We start from the raw sequence: 22,526 nt of genomic DNA, 5'->3' as shown, positions 1-22,526 counted from the left end.
TCAACTTATTTTCTGAGGGAAATAAGCAGAAGCCATGATAGGATTCTTCATGTACTTGTCTGACTCCTCTACTTTCCTCCAAAGAATTAACAAACAAAAGCTTAAAAGCCCAGAAAATGGTATTTTAACAAGTTCCCTAGGTGATATGAGTGGAAGGCAATAACAAAGAAATATTCCATGACTTTGTGTGGATTATGACCTTCACCTGAGAGCTTCCCCCAAACACCCCTATTTGTATGTGATGAACCCCTTCTTGATCACAAAAATGCGTCACCCCTACTGGAAAGCCTTCCCCAGTGTACTCCACTTGTCCTCTGCTCTCTGGCATAACTTCCCTAGAGAACTTTGCCCACCAGATGGTAATTCTTTGTCCCTCTGGTACAGCAAGCTCCTTGAGGGCATGGACACCCTCTGGTTGACCTTTAGTCACTAACACCTTGGCAAATGAATTCAGTTTTCTGAGCCTTCAGTTTCCTCATATATAAAATGAGAAAGATAGAAATGGCCTTGCTGTTGTGAGGACTAAGTGATGAGCATAAACCAACTAACCCAGTGTCCAGCAGTGTGGGTGCCTTTGGGACCACTACTATGAAGGTAACAGACAGGATAAAGTTTTCAAAATCAATCAACATCTCACCACCTACAAGGCTTCAACAACACTATGTGGAAAGGCAAATGCCACAACTTTCTCAGAGTTCTTGGTAAATACAGAGAGGTTCTACTTTTTATCACACCAAAAGGTGAACGACATACAGAAGATCTTGTTTTCCTTTAGGAACAAGGTCATCAGTGAGACTAGCCCCAAAGAATAGCAATGACCTGTAAAAACCTATAGGGAATGAGCATGGTCTTTTTGAATATAATAAATTGTGGGGGTGGTGGTTTAGGCACTAAGTTATGTCCAACTCTTTGCAACCCCATGGACTATAACCACCAGGCTCCTCTGTCCATGGGATTTTCCAGGCAAGAATATAGAATGGGTTGCCATTTGCTTCTTCAGGGGATCTTCCTGACCCAGGGACTGAATCCAGGTCTTCTGCATTGCAGGCAGATTCTTTACCAAGCCACCAGGGAAGCCCATAATAAATATTGTTGTCATTGTTGTTCAGTTGCTTAGTCATGTCTGACTCTTTGTGACCCCATGGATTACAGCACACCAGGCTTCCCTGTCCTTCACCAACTCACAGCTTGCTCAAACTCATGTCCATTGAGACGATGATGCTATCCAACCATCTCATCCTCTGTCATCCCCTTCTCCTCCTGCCTTCAATCTTTCCCAGCATCAGGGTCTTTTCTAATAAGTCAAATCTTGGAATCAGGTGGCCAAAGTATTGGAGCTTCAGCATCAGTCCTTCCAATGAATATTTAGGACTGATTTCCTTTAGGACTGACTGGCTTGATCTCCTTGCAGTCCAAGGGACTCTCAAGAGTCTTCTCCAATACCACAGTTCAAAGGCTTCAATTCTTCAGCACTCAGCCTTCTTTATAGCCCAACTCTCACATCCATACATGACTATTGGAAAAATCATAGCTTTGATTAGATGGACCTTTGTTAGCAAAGTAATGCCTCTGCTTTTTTAATATGTTGCCTAGGTTAGTCATAGCTTTTCTTCCAAGGAGCAAGTGTCTTTTAATTTCATGGCTGGAGTGACCATCTGCAGTGATTCTAGAGCCCAAGAAAATAAAGTCTGTCACTGCTTTCATTGTTTCCCTATCTATTTGCCATGAAGTGACGGGACTGGATGCAATGATCTTAGTTTTTTGAATGCTGAGTTTTATTTTATTTGTTTATTCTGTAATTATTTAAAAGAATGAAATGTGGCTCCACATAATGATAGATAAACTACGAACACTAATTAAAAATGTTCCCAAATATACATCAGTACCCATGTAGACATAAACATAAGCATAATTTAATATGGAAATTTTAAATTTCCCCAATTAATTTTTACCCAAATTTCTTAACAAATTGTCCAAGAAAAAATGTGCTGATAATATGCCTTCTCTCCATGCTTTCCCCTATTAGAAGTATCAAAACAAACAAAAAGTAGTAACTCCAAAGAGTCTTCAAAGGCCTCAAATGTGAGGTATGTTTGACAACTGGAATGATGAAAATAATGATATTTCTCAATGAAAAATCATTCTTAGAAATAATAGACATGTCATATATGATAAATCCACAGCAAACATTATCCTCAATGGTGAAAAATTGAAAGCATTTCCCCTACAGTCAGGAACAAGACAAGGATGCCCACTCTCACCACTACTATTCAACATAGTTTTGGAAGTTTTAGCCACAGCAATCAGAGAAGAAAAAGAAATAAAAGAAATCCAGTTTAGAAAAGAAGTAAAACTCTCACTGTTTGCAGATAACATGATCCTATACATAGAAAACCCTAAAGACTTCACAACAAAATTACTAGAGCTAATCAATGAATATAGTAAAGTTGCAGGATATAAAATTAACACAGAGAAATCCCTTGTATCACTAACAATGAGAAAACAGAAAGAGAAATTAAGGAAACAATTCCATTCACCATTGCAACGAAAAGAATAAAATACTTAGGAATAAATCTACCTAAAGAAACAAAAGACCTATATATAGAAAACTATAAAACACTGATGAAAGAAATCAAAGATGACACAAATAGATGGAGAAATATACCATGTTCGTGGATTAGAAGAATCAATATAGTGAAAATGAGTATACCACCCAAAGCAATCTATAGATTCAGTGCAATTCCTATCAAGCTACCAACGGTATTTTTCACAGAACTAGACCAAATAATTTCACAATTTGTATGGAATACAAAAAACCTCAAATAGCCAAAACAATCTTGAGAAAGAAGAATGGAACTGTAGGAATCAACCTGCCTGACTTCAGACTATACTACAAAGCTACAGTCATCAAGACAGTATGGTACTGGCACAAAGACAGAAAAATAGATCAATGGAAAAAAATAGAAAGCCCAGAGATAAATCCATGCACATATGGACACCCTATCTTTGACAAAGGAAGCAAAAATATACAATGGAGAAAAGACAATCTCTTTAACAAGTGGTGCTGGGAAAATTGGTCAACCATTTGTAAAAGAATGAAACTAGAACACTTTCTAACACCATACACAAAAATAAACTCAAAATGGATTAAAGATCTAAACATAAGACCAGAAACTATAAAAATCCTAGAGGAAAACATAGGCAAAACACTCTCCAACATAATTCACAGCAGGATCCTCTATGACCCACCTCCCAGAATATTGGAAATAAAAGCAAAAATAAATAAATGGGACCTAATTAAATTAAAAGCTTTTGCACAATGAAGAGAATATAAGCAAGGTGAAAAGACAGCCTTCAGAATGGGAGAAAATAATAGCAAATGAAGCAACTGACAAAAAATTAATCTCAGAAATATACAAGCAACTCCTGCAGCTCAATTCCAGAAAAATAAATGACCCAATAAAAAAACTGGCCAAAGAACTAAACAGACATTTCTCCAAAGAAGACATCCAGATGGCTAACAAACACATGAAAAGATGCTCAACATCACTCATTATAAGAGAAATGCAAATCAAAACCACAATGAGGTACCATCTCATGACGGTCAGAATGGCTGCCATCAAAAAGTCTACAAACAATAAATTCTGGAGAGGGTGTGGACAAAAGGGAACCCTCTTACACTGTTGGTGGGAATGCAAACTAGTTCAACCACTATAGAGAACAGTATGGAGATTCCTTAAAAAACTGGAAATAGAACTCCCATATGACTCAGCAATCCCACTGCTGGGCATACACACCAAGGAAACCAGAATTGAAAGAGACACATGTACCCCAATGTTCATCACAACACTGTTTACAATAACCAGGACATGGAAGCAACCGAGATGTCCATCAGCAGATGAATGGATAAGAAAGCTACAGTACATATACACAATGGAATATTACTCAACTATTAAAAAGAATGCATTTGAATCAGTTCTAATGAGGTAGATGAAACTGGAGCCTATTATACAGAGTGAAGTAACTTAGAAAGAAAAACACCAATACAGTATATTAATGCATATATATGAAATTTAGAAAGATGATAACGATGACCCTATATGTGAGACAGCAAAAGAGACACAGATGTAAAGAGCAGACTTTTAGACTCTGTGGGAGAAGGCGACGGTGGGATGCTTTGAGAGAATAGCATTGAAACATGTGTATTATCATATGTAAAATAGATCGCCAGTCCAGGATCAATGCATAAGACAGGGTGCTCAGGGCCGGTGCACTGGGATGACCCTGACGGATGGGATGGGGAGGGAGGTGGGAGGGGGGTTCAGGATGGGGAACACATGTACACCCATGGCTGATTCATGTCAATATATGGCAAAAACCACTACAATATTGTAAAGTAATTAGCCTCCAATTAAAATAAATAATTAAAAAAAAAAAAAAAGAAATAAGAGGCATATAAAATAGACGCTTTTGAACTGTGGTGTTGGAGAAGACTTGAGAGTCCCTTGGACTGCAAGGAGATCCAACCAGTCCATTCTAAAGGAGATCAGTCCAGGATGTTCTTTGGAAGGAATGATGCTGAAGCTGAAACTCCAGTACTTTGGCCACCTCATGCGAAGAGTTGACTCATTGGAAAAGACTCTGATGCTGGGAGGGATTGGGGGCAGGAGGAGAAGGGGACGACAGAGGATGAGATGGCTGGATGGCGTCACTGACTCGATGGACGTGAATTTGAGTGAACTCCAGGAGTTGGTGATGGACAGGGAGGCCTGGTGTGCTGCAATGCATGGGGTCGCAAAGAGTCGGACACAACTGAATGACTGAACTGAACTGAACTGAAAATAGCCCCTCTTTTTCATCTAGCCTATATTCTAAATTCAGTTGATCCTATAATTGCAGTTCATCACCCTGGGTTAAGATTTGCAAAAATAGCATCATTCAAGTCTTGATTTGTTGACAATTGTCAGTGCTTTCTACATATCATTGAAAAACATAAAAGTAATGTCTGGCCCTCAGCTAGGTTCTTTAAAAGGAGCTTGATACCATTTCTCACAAAACCACAGAAAGGGAGAGAAAAATTCCCATTATAATATGGGAAAAATCTAGAACAGGAAAAACTTGGGACAGGAGTGTGCATGTAGCATTCTCAAGTAAATAATTGGTTACATGGGCAGTGTAGGGGCAATGTGGCTATATGGGCAAGATTTTAAAGCAAAAACAGCTGTAGAGATATTTTTACAAAGCAAATAGCAAATTAATAAGTACTATTTAATTTCATTTATGTAAAAATTTATGCTCAAAATCCTCCAAAGCTAGGCTCCAACAGTATGTGAACCAAGAACTTCCAGATGTACAAGCTGGATTTAGAAAAGGCAGAAGAAGAACCAGAGATGAAATTGCCAACATCTGTTGGATCATAGAAAAAGCAAGAGAATTCCAGAAAAACATTTACCTCTGCTTCATTGGCTACGCTAAAGCCTTTGTGTGGATTACAATAAACTGTAGAAAATTCTTCAAGAGATGAGAATACAAGACCCACCTTACCTGCCTCCTGAGAAATCTGTATGCAGGTCAAGAAGCAACAGTTAGATTTGTATATAAACAATGGACTGGTTGGGAAAGGAGTACATCAAGGCTGTATATCGTCACCCTGCATATTTAACTTATATGCATAGTACATAATGTGAAATCCAGGGCTGGATGAAGCACAAACTGGAGTCATGATTGCCGGGAGAAATATCAATAACCTCAGATATGCAGATGACACCATCCTTGTGGCAGAAAGCGAAGAGGAACTAAAGAGCCTCTTGATGAAGGTCAAAGAGGAGAGTAAAAAAGCTGGCTTAAAACTGAACATTCAAAAAATGAAAATCATGGCATCCGGTCCCATCACTTCATGGCAAATAGATGGGGAAACAATTGAAACAGTTTATTTTCTTCAAAATCACTGTGGCTCCAAAATCGCTGTGGACGTTGACTGCAACCATGAAATTAAAAGACTCTTGTTCCTTAGAAGGAAAGCTATGACATACCTAGACAGCGTATTAAAAAGCAGAGGCGCTACTTTGCCAACAAAGGCCTGTATAGTCAAAGCTATGGTTTTTCCAGTAGTCATGTATGGATGTGAGAGTCAGACTGCAAAGAAAGCTGAACACCGAAGAACTGATGCTTTTGAACTGTGGTATTGGAGAAGACTCTTGAGAGTCCCTTGGACAGCAAGGAAATCAAACCAGTCAATCCTAAAGGAAATTAATCCTGAATATTCATTGGAAGGACTGATCCTGAATCTGAATCTCCAATACCTTGGCCATCTGATCTGAAAGAACTGACTCATTGGAAAAGCTTTGATGCTGGGAAAGATTGAAGCATCACTGACTCAATGGACATGAGTTTGAGCAGACTCCAGGAGATAATGAAGGACAGGGAAGCCTGGCGTGCTGCAGTCCATGGGGTCACAAATGGTTGGACATAACTGACTGAACAACATATAAAATAAAACCACACATACAAGATTACATATATATATATATAAATGTTTGTATATGTAATAAACTGGAAAAGGTCTGGGAAAGACAATAAATTGATAACAATTGTTATTTCTTAGAAGATTCAGTTTTATAGAAAATACTTTTTATTCCCTCCTCCCCTGATGTTAAGTGGGAAAAGAAAATAAAACAGAAATAATACAATTCGATGGTAAGATACCAACTGTGTGTGTGCTTAGTCTCTTCAGTTGTATCCAACTCTTTGTGACCCCAAGGACTATAGCCCATCAGTCTCCTCTGTCCATGGGATTCCCCAGACAAGAATACTGGAGTGGGTTGCCATGCCCTCCTCCAAGGGATCTTTCCTGACCTAAGGATCAAACTTGCATTTCCTATGCCTAATTGAAGAATCCACCTTCAGTGGGTAAAGAATCCACCTGTAGCTAAGAGCAAATATAACTGTGTTTCTTAAAACCCAGGAGACAAACATTGTATTATGGAGTAGAAATTGAGAAAATAAAGGAGGCATCTTTAAGATCCCCCTCTAGAGCCTGACAGGTCAGATGTACTCAGGAGTTTCTATCAGGAAGGTCCATCTTGAGGCAGGCTGAGGATTTTGACCTCCCCAAAAGGCCTTGACTTTACTGTCAGAATGAGAACTCGGGGGACTTCCCTGTGGCTAAGATTCTGTGCCCTGGGTTTAATCCCGGGTCGAGACATAGACCCCACATGCTGCAACTAAAAAGAGACTCTTCATGCCACAACTAAGACCTGGCATAGCCACATAAATTAATCTTTTAAAATGGAGAACTCAGGACACTGAATTCAATGGTCTATGCTTGGGTCCAGTTCCATTTGAGGAGGCTTATCTAGAGAATAATGAATACTCAGGAAAATTATCCCTCTCCCTTAGAAGATCAGGATGATGGGAAGAAAGAATGATGATAAAGGAAACAGCAGGACAAGAAGGAAAGGAGATTACACACTAGAGCAACCCAATGTGCCCCCTGTCCCATGATAACAAGAGACAAACTGAAAGCCTTGGGCATGGTCCCTTCACACATTCTGCTTCCACCCTGTAGCATCCAATTATCTCTCACTGCCGAGGCTGCCTTGCAAGATGAAGCTGGCAAATCAGCAGTTAAAAGATAGAGAATGAAATGGAAGAGGTTCTTTAAGGTGCTGCTGCTGCTGCTGCTAAGTCGCTTCAGTTGTGTCCAACTCTGTGCGACCATCCATAGACGGCAGCCCACCAGACTCCTCTGTCCCTGGGATTCTCCAAGCAAGAACACTGGAGTGGGTTGCCATTTCCTTCTCCAATGCATGAAAGTGAAAAGTGAAAGTGAAGTCGCTCAGTCGTGTCCAACTCCTAGCGACCCCATGGACTGCAGCCCACCATGCCCCTCCGACCATGGGATTTTGCAGGCAAGAGTACTGGAATCAACAGTAAATCAGACACACATTAATTCAGCAATGTATTCTTAATTGTGACTACTTTATCTGACCATCAGCTTGGGAGATTCCTAAGAAATTACTATTTCAAGTCTTGCATCCATAGCTCTCCAAAGTCATGTGAGTAAAACATCTGACTCCCAACTCCATAGGAAAGAGGTGAGAAGTAAATGACTGATTACTCCTATTCCAAAAGGCTTCAGAAAACACATTGTTATAGTCAAGTCCAAGGTATTTATAGAGTACCCACTATATTTATACTGAGAAATGCTTACACGCCAGGCACTGTGCTTAACACTTTGTTTCTTACCATTAGCTACCTCTCCAACCCAATTGCTATCTTCGTTTAACAGGTGAGGGAATGCGGCAGAGAGAGGCTCCACGTCTCTACTTGCTCAAGTGGAAACCTTGAGGTATTAGTTTCTCGGGCTGCTGTGACAAATTATCACAAGCTTGGGAGCTTAAGACAACAGAAATGTATTCTCTCACAGTTTCAGAGACTAGAAGTTCCAATGAAGGTGTTGGCAGGACCATGCTCCATCTGAAGATTCTGGGGATGAACCCCTCTGGGCTTTTCCCAACTCTTGGTAGCCAGAGACATTCCTTGACTTGTGGCAACACAACTCCAACCTCTGCCTCATGCATTTATTTATAGCCTTAAACATTATAGTTTACTCTTATAATTATAGTCACTCACAAACAATTGGGCATTAATTCTTGACATGTGGACTTCATATAACAGTGTGTGCTGAAAAGTTCAAACTCAATTGAGTATAGAGACTTGGGGGTTGTCACTAGAAATGGTGCTTTAGTTTACCTGGTTTCTAAAGAACTGCTTTTGAGAGCTCTACAGAAGGGGACCCTTTCTTGCTGCTCCAAAATTGCATTCTCTTCTGTGAGGGCAGAAATCACCCAATCAAGATCTCTTTCAGAGGTCCCCACCCAGGCTGCATATTAAATCCCCCAAGAGCTTTTCAAAAAGACAGATGCTAAGCTTCTCTCCCCAGAGCAAGTGAATAATGTGAATCTCAGCAACACAGCCCAGGCATTCATACCTGCTTCTCTCATTACATGGCCACCTCCTCTGTGTGTCTCTGTTTTCTCTTCATATAAAGACACCAGGCATAATATATCTGGAGCCACCCCTAATCCGGCACGACCTTAACTAATTATATCTCCAAAGATCCTATTTCCAATTAAGGTCACATTCTGGGGTTCCTAGTGGATTTGAACTTTTGGGGAACATTCTACAACCCAGGATGCATCTTTGGGGTGAGAAATCTCTTTGCAACCCAGGACTGTTGGATCAGACTTGGCAGTGTGACTCCAGAGCCACATCCTGAAGCACTGTGCTCATTTTGACGTCTGCAGGACCACACTACATACACTAGGCATCATCACCAGATCAAGATCTCTTTCAGAGGTCCCCTGGTTCTTGTCCTGAGGAGCTGACAATCTACCGAACACAAACGAGACAATGAAGGAGAAAAAGCACGTCACTGAAATGTCTGTGTAGCCTTCTGATGCCATGGAAACTTAGCTATGATGTGATGGATGAGGGGCTGGAGCACCTTGAGCACTAGCAGCATCTGGGCAGGTTGGGAGGAAAGACCTGAGTGAAGGCAGAAACAAGGCTGGAAGAACAGGTTCTAGAGAGATGGGCATGCTGGAGAGTCACAGGAGATGGAGCGGAGGGTGGGGGCGGGGTGGAATAAGAATATTTAAGGATGTTTCAAAGACAAAGGGAAGGACTTCCGTTTAATTCAGAAGAAAAAACTTTAATAGGGGCCAAAATGATACAAAATGGTCTTAAAGACTCCTCTGGCAGAGGTGGGCAGGGCAAGCTAGAGCCTGGAAAAACTGAGTGCTGAAACTTCTTGACAAAACAGGTTTGTGTGTGTGTGTATCAACATGCAGGGGCATCGTGTTTACATCTCTTCCAGGACATTTTAACAATTTGCCTCAGAAAATAAGCCAACGATGCAGATGCTCTCTATGCTTTCATCCCCCACTAGGAGATTCCTCCTTACCACCAGCCCCCCAACACTCACTCGCTTCCCTCCTGACACCCCCTTGCATCCCAGCCAAAAGCTGAATGAATAGAAAGGTGAGAGGAAGAGAAATAAAAACGCCTGCAGGAACAGCCAAAAAAAGGCAGCCAAGACATAAATCACCTTTGCACCGCTCGCAACAGGCTCCCCTCTGCTTGATGGCCAAGGCACAGTCTCTGGACAACACTGGGCACTTCTCTCTCTTACAGGTCACTTCCTTGTTCTAGGCAAAAAAAAAAAAAAAAAAAAAGACACATTTGAAATCAGCTTCAAACAGAATCCCCAGAATCCTAGCACACAGTTGAGCGTTTCCCAGCTTCCCTCTTCCTATCTTGCCTTCATCTTCACGAGACAACTCTGTGATTGCCAACGAGATTTTGCTCTTTCTGGAGCGGGTATACCCATCCAGGAACAGACTGAGATTAGAGGCAGATGAACAGGATGGAAAGTCCCTTCTTGACCAGCCAATTTAACATAGATAACCAAACTCTGAGAGACAGAAGCTTTCTTTTGCTCTACCATTTCTTTCTGGTACACACTATAGAAATGATAATATTTGTGTAAATCATATTTTGCCCATTGGGCTACCTGGGCCAGGACTGCATTGTGAGAACAAAAATATTTGCACACGGCCGTCCAACTATCCTTAATAGTAGAGTGCATTAAAATGCAGCAATCTAAAGTTCCAACTCAAATAATGACAAAGTTGAGTATTGAATCGGCTCAGTAAGAGAAAAAATAATATTCCCCATGCCAAGCAGAGACACAGGCGTCAGTGTTTTATAGCTGTGGGACAGCTGTACTATATTAGCACTTATGCTAATGAAAGTGTAGTGAGTATTTGCATCTTGTTTTTATCCAGAAAGGTTAGCTGTTAAAATGACTTTAGGATCCAAACATGATGCATTACCTGTTTGCAGAACAAGATGTACATAAACCAAAAATACTATGTCACAACACTTCCACAAGACTGGGACTGGAAAAATGTCTACTAAGTGCTAGGTGAGTAATCATTCTTATTAAACTCCTGGGAGATAAATATCATCACTCTCTCATTTATGCACAGGAAGATTGCTGTTCCAAGTAGCTCTATTACTTTTTGAAGATCATATAACTTTGCAGTGGTAGAGGTGGATTTCAAAATTGAGCTCACAAACGTACACAAGGCCCACCTCCTACCCTGAGTCAAGGCTGGAATGACCACGTTCATCGCCTGATTTGGGGACAGACTAGAGAGGAGCAACTGACCGGCTCTCTTACCTCGAGATGAACACTCTTGGAACATGTGCAGGAGACATGTGCAGGAGACTCAGCCCTAACAAAGACCTTGGGAAGATTCACAAGTGTACCCAGTGGTCTTCAAAGTCAAGAGACTAAAGAAGATCTCTCCAGTTCTATTCTAGCACCAAGGAGAGATGTAAGGAGTGTCTATAAGAGTTTGAGTGTGTGTGTGTGTGTGTGTGTGTGTGTGAGAGAGAGAGAGATAGAGTGAGAGAGTAGGTGGGGAGGGATGGTATGTTGGGGACTGGGAGTCCAAGTTCAGCCTATACACCAAATTGCAGCTCTAAATCAGTGCTAAGATAAAACAAGCGTCTACTAAATACACCTATCATTTAGTAGACACTTGCTACAGTCTCAATCTTGCTGTTGTGACATAGTATTTTTGGTTCACATGCATTTTGTTCTACAAACAGGTAAGGCATCATGTTTGGATCTTCTCAAAGTCATTTTAATGGCTAACCTTTCCAGATAAAACCGAAGATACAAATGCTCACCACACTTTCATTAGCATAAGTGCTAATATAGTGCTTCTCTTCAGTCCCCTGGGAGTTGCAGAGCCTCTCAAGGCGCTCCCAGGGTCTAATTCGAAAATGAATCCAGACTGTCATCTCCTCCCTTTATGAATGAGCAGAATCCCTGAGAGTCCCAGAACTCCACACTCTCCAGCTCACCCATCACCTCTCCCCTAGAGTGAGGTACATGGAGCCTGGGGATGGGTGGGCCCCGCCATCCCAACAGCTCCGTTTCTACACGGTCTTGTTGTCTCAGTACCCTGATGGCTTTGCAAGGCCACTGAAGCATGGGAATAATGAGCCCACCCCAACCAATGTTGCTCAAACATTCCCACTGGATGCCACACACAGAAAATGGCCATCATTTCCAAGGCCAATGGTAAACACTGTGACGGGGTCATCCCAGGATCTGCCTGGCCACTGAAAGAGTGAGCATCAGTCTTCAGCCATTGTACCCATTCCTGCAAGGCTGGTAGACAGACTTCTAGTTTTCTCATTTACTGATTATTGGTGTCTGATCAGAAGGTGTGGTTGAGCTGAGTAATCCAGTCTCCTTTTCTTTCCCCATTTTTGGCATCTGTTATGTGATAAGAGTTCTCATAGAGAATCTCACCAACTCCTTAAAACACTATGAGGCAGTGATTCTTACCCTGGGCTGCTAATCAGAACCCGTGTGCAGTTCTTCAGAAAGCCTGGCACTGTCTCCCAGCCCCTGAAACTCAGATCTGATTTCTCTCAGGACCAGGCTCCCCAGATAATTCCAGTGTGCAGCCCAGGCTGAGAACCACTGCCATGAGAAGAGTGTTCTTCCTGCCTGCAAGACCCAGGTGGGCTCAGGAGCTGTCCACAGTCCCAGAGTGAATGGCTGACTCCAACCTGAACCCAGATATCCTGGCTCCGAGCCGGGCAAAGCTCCTTCCCTCGCCCTCTCTGTTTCATAATAAAGGTGGCATCATGATTCACTGTCAGTCTCAACCCTGTGACTTATGTTCATACTTTCTTCTTAAATTACAAATGTAATACATAGTTATGGTCACCTTTCAAACTAAAGGAGTATATTTTTTAAAAAATTATAGTGCCCTTTAACCACCACCAAAGTAATCAAGAACATTGATCAGGTATATACGCTGCTTGGCATGATGAACATTGACTCAGTTTCGCAAAGAGCAGTTACACAAAACCATAGTTTTGATACCAGATGTCCCCACCCAAGGCATTACCTCAGAGCATCTGTTAAATCAGCTTTATGCATTCAGCACACCTGGCTTCTGCCTTAAGGAAAAGGCACCCCCAAGTACATCTCCTCTCTAAAAGGAAAACTCCTTAGACACAAGGAATTAAAAATTCTAAGGGTAGTCAGAGTGCATGTGAAGTCAAAATTTGGGATCTAATGAACAGGAAGACACATACTCTTACATGTCAGAACTCTGCTAAATTAGAAACCCAGCAGGCAGTCAAAAACCATAGATCCAAGATCCATAATAAATAGCTTGTAATTACAGTTCAGCACAAAAGTTATTTCAACCAGATGGTTTGTAGATTCACATCTGGAATTTTTTGTGTACACACACACACACAGAACAAACCTTAACCTTAGCTGTAGGTTTAGTGAGTTTTTCCCCACTTCTGATAACACTTGGGAGGTTTTTATTTTCTACCAAGGGTCATGTTGGTACAGAGCTGCCAGATCTGATCATTTCCCTGTTGTCTGGTTGCGTGGATGCGGAGCACAAGCTCAGATTCCCAGGCCCTCCAAGAAACAAAGAAAAACTTCAGAGAATCACTGGTGAAAGGCTGATTCCTCCATCCCCTTAATTGAGTCCAGCAGCTACAGAGTAAATTCAAGCACAGGTTAATTAAGACCACTCACTTTGCTTTCCCTGATTTTGCCAAAGGACAAAAACACTGGTCTTCAAGCCAGCTGCTCTGGTAAGAAGGGGTACACACACAAAGACGTACCTTCAAGACTCCCTTTCCATTGGCCACCTCACCACACGTGCACCAAGTGTGCTCTGCTCTTACTCAAGATCACGGCTCATTCAGTTCCTTTTTTCATTCAAGAAATGTTTTCTGTTACTGATTCATGCTTACCGAACACTTTCTATGCATCAGGCTCTGTGCTAAGAGTTGCATATGCATTATTTCACAAAAAAAATCCACATCATCCCCATTTTATAGCTAAGGAACCAGAGTTAGTCAGCTTGCCCAAGCCCCACAAAAGGCAGATCTGGAATATTGGTTTGGCCCAAAATTTCGTTCAAGTTTTTCTGTAACATCGTATGGAACATTGGTTGGGGTAGGCTCATTATTCCCATGCTTCAGTGGCCTTGCAAAGCCATCAGGGTACTGAGACAAGAAGACCGTGTAGAAACGGAGCTGTTGGGATGGCGGGGCCCACCCATCCCCAGGCTCCATGTACCTCACTCTAGGGGAAAGGTGATGGGTGAGCTGGAGAGTGTGGAGTTCGGGGACTCGCAGGGATTCTGCTCATTCATAAAGGGAGGAGATGACAGTCTGGATTCATTTTCGAATTAGACCCTGGGAGCGCCTTGAGAGGCTCTGCAACTCCCAGGGGACTGGAGAGAAGTACTATATTAGCACTTATGCTAATGCAAGTGTGGTGAGCATTTGTATCTTCGGTTTTATCTGGAAAGGTTAGCCATTAAAATGACTTTGAGAAGATCCAAACATGATGCATTACCTGTTTGAAGGCATGCACTTAAATGCTGCACCAACTATTTCCCAGGCATTCGGGATACTAACAAGAACTAAAGAACATCACAGTTCCAAGGCCCCAGGGGAGACTGGTGCCTTGCAGGTGGTTCCACAAACGTGAAGTGAGCGCACTGACAAGAGCTGAATAACTCCAAGGTGCTTTGTCATCACCAACCATGAGAAGGTCCACAAACACCAGCTTCTTTCTGATAACAAAGAAAGATGCACTATTTTGGACATGGATAGTTATCTGTGCCTATCACATCGCTGATGGCTAGGCTCATATCTCCAAGTAAATCTTCCCCAAGATTTCAGCTTGAATTTGACTCTTCCCAAATCTACGCCACAGAAATGGTGGTAAAAATGCACTGGAGGAAAATGTCAGATTTTTAAAAACCCAACCTAGCCCATGCCTAAGGATAATAAACCTCATCACATTTCTCATTCTCAGCCTCTGTCTCCCCATGTTTTCCACTTTCTAGGGTCAGCAAGCCTGTCATTTACCTGTTGTCAAAGGCATCTGTTTGCATTAATGCCTTCTTTTGGAAAGACCAAATATATCAAAACTCAAAACAGCCTCTGGAGGCACATGAAATGAAGTGCCAACAAACAACATTAAAGAGGGCATAAGGAGTAAAAAGGAAAAAAAAATTACATGGCTGGCAACAAAGCTCTATAAGGATGCAAGCCAAACCACAGCTCTGGCCACAGCCAAGTTCATACAGGACTCCCCCAGCTGGCTTGCTGTGTCTAAGATGTGCCACTAGATGGCAGCACAGAGTACCCTGGGCTTAGAAATGTGGCCAGGAGACCTGCCAGTGCCTCCTGAGCATTTTTCAGTGTCTGGTGTGGAGGGAAATCATCTCTCAGTGATTTGGGCTGGGTGGGGAGACAGGAGGTTAGAGAAGACAGCAAATCGCCATGGTGAGAATTTCCTGTTTGCTTTTCTCAATGAGAAAAAAAAGTTTTTGAGATGCTTTTTATTTCAAGCCAAAGTCTTGAAGATATTTTTTTTTCTAAGATTCTTCCAGTCCCAATCCTATTATGGACTATGGAAAGTATTACCTGATCTTTCATTTATATTTAAAAATAATAATGAAATAAAAATCTGGAGAAGAAAACACAGCAGCTGATATGATAGAACAATCCGGGAGAAATGTCAACTGGCAGATGCTGTATTTCTAGACAATGAAATGGCAACACACATTTCTTGAAATAAGAAGGAAAATGAAAATACTGGGTGCCTTGCCTGCTGATCCTCCCTGTGATTAGCTATATTAGGAAGGTGGCAGACCTAGAAGGTGGCATCTAAAAGATGGTGTGTGTGATTTTTCCCTCCATTCTTGTCTTCTATGAAAGCAAAGCCTGCCTTGGAGGCAAACAGCTGTCATTTGGCGAACTCACAAATTCTAAGTGCCAGATCCTTTTTCAGAAAATCAGGAAGGCTGTGAAGTTGTAATATTTTTTTCTGCCCCAAATGAACAACAAAATATGTCAATAAGGTACATGGGCCAGGTAGTATCATTAGAGGGGATAAATAGGTAGAATTCTCTTTCCTAAATTAGAAACTCTCCAGACTACCAAAAGACAAAAACACTGGTTTCCAAGTCAGCCTCTCTGGTGAGAAGGGGAACACACAAAGCCGTGCCTTCAGGACTCCCTTTCCACTGGCTGCCTTATCCCACAGGTAGTAAGTGTCCTCTGCTCTCAGTGGAGTCTGGAGTCTGTCCCCGCCAGACTACCCTGCCCTTACCCTGCATGTGTGCACATGCTCTGTCATTTCATCACTGTAGCCTTATTTAGGGAGGGATGAGCCCCTATTAAAATACAGATATCTATGGGGCTAGGTTCATACTGATTCTGACTAAGGCGTTCCCTCTGTCATCAGCTCCAGTCAGGGCACATATGTCTAGGACAGTGACTTGGAGAAGGAGAAGAATGGCAGTTCTAAAGTAGCCAAACCAAAGATATGGTCCATGTGCCACTGGACCCAGTGCTGTGGGAGGGAGAAAGAAACCACATAGCAAGCTTCCTTTCTATGCTCCAGAAATCTGGAGGAAACAAGACACCAGACCTGAGCAGGATCACACAGCACTGCAGTGTAACCTCTGGCCCCAAGTGAGAATCACAGAAGAGAACTCCACCTTGACTCAAAAGCCATCACGGATGGTGAGCACAAATAAGACACTTGGACCCTTAATCAAATTCTCTTTATTAGAGAACTTGTTTGAAGTGCACAAACAGTAGTGTTTCACTATTTGAGAGTCTTAAAATTGCTCACAGAGGAAATTTTTTTGAGGGATACAGATGTCTTCTGTCAAGTTTCCCAAGGAAGAAGGTGATCCAACATGAGCGCATGTATTCTCCTTGGCATTCCAAGTCTTCACGCACATGTAGTCAAAGAGGTCAACTTTTCCTTGAAGTGCCCCATTGTAACCCAATTTCAGCCCCACAAGAAGCAACAAGGAATTTTACGGTACTTTTGTACACCGGTCACAATTTCTCCTAGGCAATGTTATAAAACGTCTCATAAACAGAAGAATAATACTTCATGTTTACATAGCACTTTTCTTCTGAAGAGCTCTGCAGACATTATTTCATTCATCCTCACAGGTTTCCTAAGATTTGCAGACGGAGGAATAGCACACAATGAAGTTAAGTGTCTCAGGCCCCTCGAAGAACTAGCTAGCAGTGAACTTGGGAAGAAAACCCAGTTCCCAGACTGGGATTAAGGGGCCAGCCAGGGAGGTTAGTTGCTAAGGCACGGCATTAAACTTTACGAGTGTATCATATTAAAATTAGGTTAGCTCCTACATGACTGTTGAGAGTTTAGGACTAGATTAGTATGTAGTTGAGCGAGTCTGGAAATTTTCTGGAAAGTCAGGCCACCTGGGTCGGACATGTGAGGTCCCCTGCCCTGTTAAAAAGATGCCATAGAAGAGATGGGTCAAAACTCAAATAAACAGACCTAACTGCAAAAATTGCAGTTCTAGAATGCAGAGTTACAGACAGAAACTGAAAGAAAAGACCCAGGGGGGATAGGTATCATTGATACCTGGTTTTGATCACTGAAAAAGTGAAGTGATTCCCTCTCCAGAACATACAATCTGGGGAAATCCTCCAAGCTAGCATGAGCCTCCGAGAGGAGACAACACAAGTTTGTACCTGCTCCAGCCGGACTCCTCTGGATGAAATCTGTTCTTAATCTCTCAGAAAAGAATCAGTGGAAGGTGAGGGAGACTGAGATAGCTCAGTGGTTGCCAATGGCAGTAGTAAACTCGATCGATGATTTATTATTTTAATTAAGCTTGGACTTGCTTGTTCTTTGTTACTGACAGTACAACTGACTTCTCCATAACTCTTGCACCAAAAGAGCTAAGAGGAGGGGAAAAAAAAGGCAAATCGGTCCACTCCAAAGCCTTAGTGTACAAGTACGAGGCTCCAGGGCTGCAGGCCATGTTTCTCAGCTCAATGAACTTTGAAAACACACCAACACAACCATTTTTAAGGTGAAGAAAGTGTGTTCAATAGGGAAAATGAACCAAACTTCCCAGCCAGGAGAATGGTTTCCCAACATTTCTCTTTCCCAACTGAGCGAGGTCAGTAGAAGAGGCTGGACACATCCAAGGTCAGTAGAGGTGAGGGGTGTCAATGGCCCTTGCTGTTAATGTAAAGTAACATTTCCAGATTTTTCTGAACGCCCCAACACCCACCACTTTTGCAAATGCCTTCACTATCAAAAGCCAGAGCTGACCTATCTCTAACAAAATTCTATGAAGTGGCAGTAATAGTTTTCCAGGCAGGTTGCTGAACTATTAAGAATAATAGCGCCTGACATTTATAGAAAATCTATTATTTGCTAGATTGTGCTGAACATGCTTTGTGTATTATGTCCTTTTTAACCCTCACAACAAACCTAAAGAATGCACTGATTTACCCATATTTTATGGGTAAAGCTGGGGCTCAGAGAGGTTATTTTTTATTAGTTCTTATTGGAATGCAGTTACTTTACAATGTTGTGTTAGTTTCTGGCTGTACAGCAAAGTGAATCAGTCATCCGTATACATATATCCACTATTTTCAATTTCCTTCCCAATTAGTTCACCACAGAGCACTGAGTAGAGTTCCCTCTGCTATACAATAGGTTCTCCTTAGTTATCCATTTTATATGTAGTTGTGTATATTCAGAGAGGTTAAAAGGCTCACCCAGCTCTACATAGCTGCAGCAGAGAGTCAAACCCAGGTCTCGCTGAAATCAGAGTCGGTGATTTCATCGCTATACCAGCTTGCCTGGTTTAGAGGTTAAGATGAGCCATCTCTTCCTTGCAGCCAACACATTTAAATGCGTGCCATCGTTAAGCACTTCCCCATTTTAAGACCATTACAAACCTTAGTTTATGATTCTGTTTGGAACACAAGAGTAAAAATAGTGCCTTTTAGAAAAAATAGATTAAGTCTCTGACTTAAAACCTCAAAACAAGTGTCAGTCTCTCAGTGTCCTGTCATTTGCAAGTCAGACCAGAGCCTGGACCAAAATCCTCCAAGTCCTCTGGTTTCTTTCGTGATTTGGGAGCACAGGGACAGAGTGTTCCTCTCCCAGGAGGCTGGCAGCATCCCATAGCCATACTTTTGGAGTCTTTACGTGAAAGCATCTTGCAAGAATATAGTTTTGGAGACTTAATGTGAAAGCATCTTGCAAAACATCTCACCATTCATTGCACTCCATCTGGGAGTGTTATTCTTTCTGCCTCTAGTCTAGGCTCAGCAAGCCTTTACCCCAGAGACCTGGACCCTGGCAAAGGCGGCCTTCCCCGGCCCAGCTAACGGCTCAAACTCTGAACAAAGCTGCCCTTGAAGCCCAGCCATTTAAAAGACTTTATGAAGTCCACTGGGGCCCCCCGATTATTTTGCAACAAGTCATATCCCATGAAGAAATTCACTTCTCTGCAACACAAAACAGAGGGAGATTAAAGAAAAAGGCATAGGGGGTGCAAGGGGCTGGAGAAAAGAAGTAAGACCCCCTGTTGTTCTGTCTGGCCAGAATCGTGTCTTTTAGTGCCCATATCCTCTACCAGGACGATGTTCTGATGATATATGGCCCTAATACATCACGAAATGACAGTATTCTCCTGATACTGTACCTTGAAAATATGACACGTGCCAGCAGAAGCAGCGGGGGATTAATAAGGAGGCCCTTTTTACATTTAACTTACCTAACATTTCAATTCTATTTTAATGGGCTTTAGTTTGTTGGGGGGATTGTTTGGGGGTCCTAAGCTGTTTAAAGATTTAGGTCTGGCTTTTTTGTGGGGTGGGGGGGCACCTTTTCAAGGACCTCTCAGAACAAAGAGAAACAGGCCATTAGACTGTCCCAGCCACTCAAGTACAGCTCTGATTTAAAACAGGGCAGTGTCAAACAGCTTCTCATTCTGTTTAATCATATTTTGAAATAGAACCAAAGCATTAGAGAAGGCAGAAGACAAAAGAAATAACCACCAAATAAAAATAGTAGCCCAAAGAAAGTAGCACTGCCTGGTTTTTATTAGACTGTACATCGTATAAGCAAGGGATCTGCTGGCAGCACCACATTAATGTAACTGGAATGGACTGAGCACAAAGCAGCCAGTGACTGAGTGCAGGGCACCCTGTCACAGATGCAGCTCTGGGACACCACTCAGGCTCCTAAAAGCAGACTGGAAAATCAGAGGGTGGACTGACTGCATCCTCTTCTACCAGAGAACAGGAGCCAGGCACATGACCTTAAAGGAGTGATTGTCAGCATCCTTTATGTGGTTCACATTCCCAAGTCAAATGATAAATCTATGTCAAATTTTAGATAGTGTATTAAAAAGGAAAGACATCACTTTGCTGACAAAGGTCTGTCTAGTCAAAGCTATGGTCTTTCCGGTAGTCACGTACAGATGTGAGAGTTGGACCATAAAGAAGGCAGAGGGCCAAAGAATTGATGCTTTAGAAAAATGGTGCCGGAGAAGACTCCTGAAAGTCCCTTGGGCAGAAAGGAGACCAAACCAGTCAATCTTAAAGGAAATAAACCCTGAATATTCATTGGAAAGACTGATGCTGAAGCTGAAGTTTCAATACTTTGGCCACCTGATGTCAAGAGCTGATTCACTAGAAAAGATCCTGATGCTGAGAAAGATTGAAGGCAGAAGCAGAGGGGGGCATTAGAGGATGAGATGGCTGGATGGCATCACCTATTTAATGGACATGAACTTGGGCAAACTCTGGGAGATGGTGAGAGACAAGGAGACCTGGCGTGCTGCAGTCCATGGGGTCGCAAAGAGTCGGACATGACTTGGAGACTGAACGACAGCAACAATTCCTGAGTTTACCTTTTTCTCCTCAAAATCAAAAGGGATTCAAACAGCTGGGATGCAGGATGAAGTTGGGGCTGCAGAGAAAGCATCCACAGACTGCCACTATGGGAAGAACTCATCGCTTCCCAGGTATAAGGGGAACAGAGGCTGCAAAGGACACAGTCTTGTGCACAAGTGGCCCAGTTGCCTTTCCCAGTATCTTTGACTATTTTATATTACGGGCGCCCTTCAGCACATGACAAGTAATAAATGAGCTTTTTCTCTGACTACCTCTCCTAAAACACACAAAAAAAGGAGGGGAGTGAGATTCTAAGAATATTTTTATGCCTTTTTGGTGAGTTCTTTTGAACTAGCAAGAAGATGGGGCGTCCAACCCCAACGACCAGTGGGATCTTCATCAGAGGGCATCATCAGAGGCATTAGCCAGGCTTCTCAGTCTTGGGACCAGGTGCTGCCTAGGCCAGCAGGGGCACTGGAGGAAGCAAGGTGTGAGGGTTCAGGAGTTAAAGACAACAAGAAAATCGGAGTCACTTCCATGGGAAAGCTCTTGATATGGTGTTAAGGAAGGCTCCCCGGAGATATTATTTCAGCAGCCCCCTTTCTTACTCGCCACAATATAACAAGCTGGGCTCCCTGGCTACCTAAAGAAACTGCAAACTCAAGGGACCCTTTTAATTGTACACATAGATGATTGTCTGGGCAATGGAGAGTGAACACATCCAAAACATGGAAACTGAGTGAATGAATGTCTTAGGCCCCGGCCGTGTCCTGCCAGGGTGTTTGGTGGTGACAAACCACTTCTCAAGACCAGCTTTGGAGGGCTGTCACCCTCTTTCAGCAGGTATCTCTGCCTGCATCTTCTGACCACAGTGAGTGGGACTCACCAGGTCCGCATTTGCCCCTCATTCCTGTGGGTCAGCAGCAAGCCACCGAGCTGATTTTTCACAGCAGAGAACAGAAGATTTTCCACAGGTTGCCCATGAAAGTCCACATGCTGGGGGAGCTACAAAAATACCTAACCTTGACAAGTAAATGGAGCTGACATCACAGGGAACAGGCAGGGCAGAGGAACTGCTCACAGCCCATCTGTCATCTTGACAAAGTAACTTTCTGGTCACTAGTGAGACACTTTTAAAGACATCTGTACAATTGACCTTGACCACCAGCAATCACAGAGGCTTTCAAAGGGACCCCTGGGATAGCAGGCGTTAGAGCTCGTTCCTGCCGTCCTGCCTGCGGATAACGGTGAAGGCTGTCTGATGTATCAGGTGCTGGAAACATCCTTGCTCCTGGACTACATTCACTCTGGTGCTGAGGGCAGAGGGTGTCCAGTTAGCCCGAGGAATGTCAGGCAGAGCAACAAGGGGACAGGAGCCCTCTGGCCAGATGGAAATTCACAAAACGGAGAAAGTGAGTCTCAGACAGCATCCCTCATCCGAAAGCAAGCATGTGAGCTGGGGATGGTCTGACTCATTCACCAGGGCCATTAACAGCCTGTTCTCGTCGTCACCAAGTCTTCCCCAAGGGCCACATGCAGATGTCAGAAAGAACTGGAGAAGCCACAGATTTATTTCATTGGTTTAGAATGTAATTGTAATTCACTGGCTTCCACTTTCAAACTCATGAAACAATCAATGAATGCCAATTTTGCATATAATCCATTTCTGATTAAGGTGTTATGAAGAAATAAAA

At 42.6% G+C, this 22,526-nt stretch overlaps 1 protein-coding gene across 1 annotated transcript in view; it reads right to left on the bottom strand.

The window, feature by feature from the left end:
- The window catches only part of BMPER (BMP binding endothelial regulator), a 252,207-nt gene that overhangs the window by 207,007 nt on the left and 22,674 nt on the right, over window positions 1-22,526 (bottom strand). The window contains exon 3 of the mRNA XM_027539508.1: window positions 10,112-10,211. Within this exon, the coding sequence (XP_027395309.1) occupies window positions 10,112-10,211 (100 nt within the window). The remainder of the gene's footprint in view (window positions 1-10,111; window positions 10,212-22,526) is intronic.

This window comes from Bos indicus x Bos taurus, chromosome 4, assembly GCF_003369695.1.
Source record: "Bos indicus x Bos taurus breed Angus x Brahman F1 hybrid chromosome 4, Bos_hybrid_MaternalHap_v2.0, whole genome shotgun sequence".
Classification (NCBI taxonomy): Eukaryota; Metazoa; Chordata; class Mammalia; order Artiodactyla; family Bovidae; genus Bos; species Bos indicus x Bos taurus.
Note: the sequence above shows the minus strand (reverse complement) of the source record. Positions and strands in the feature narration are given on the sequence as shown.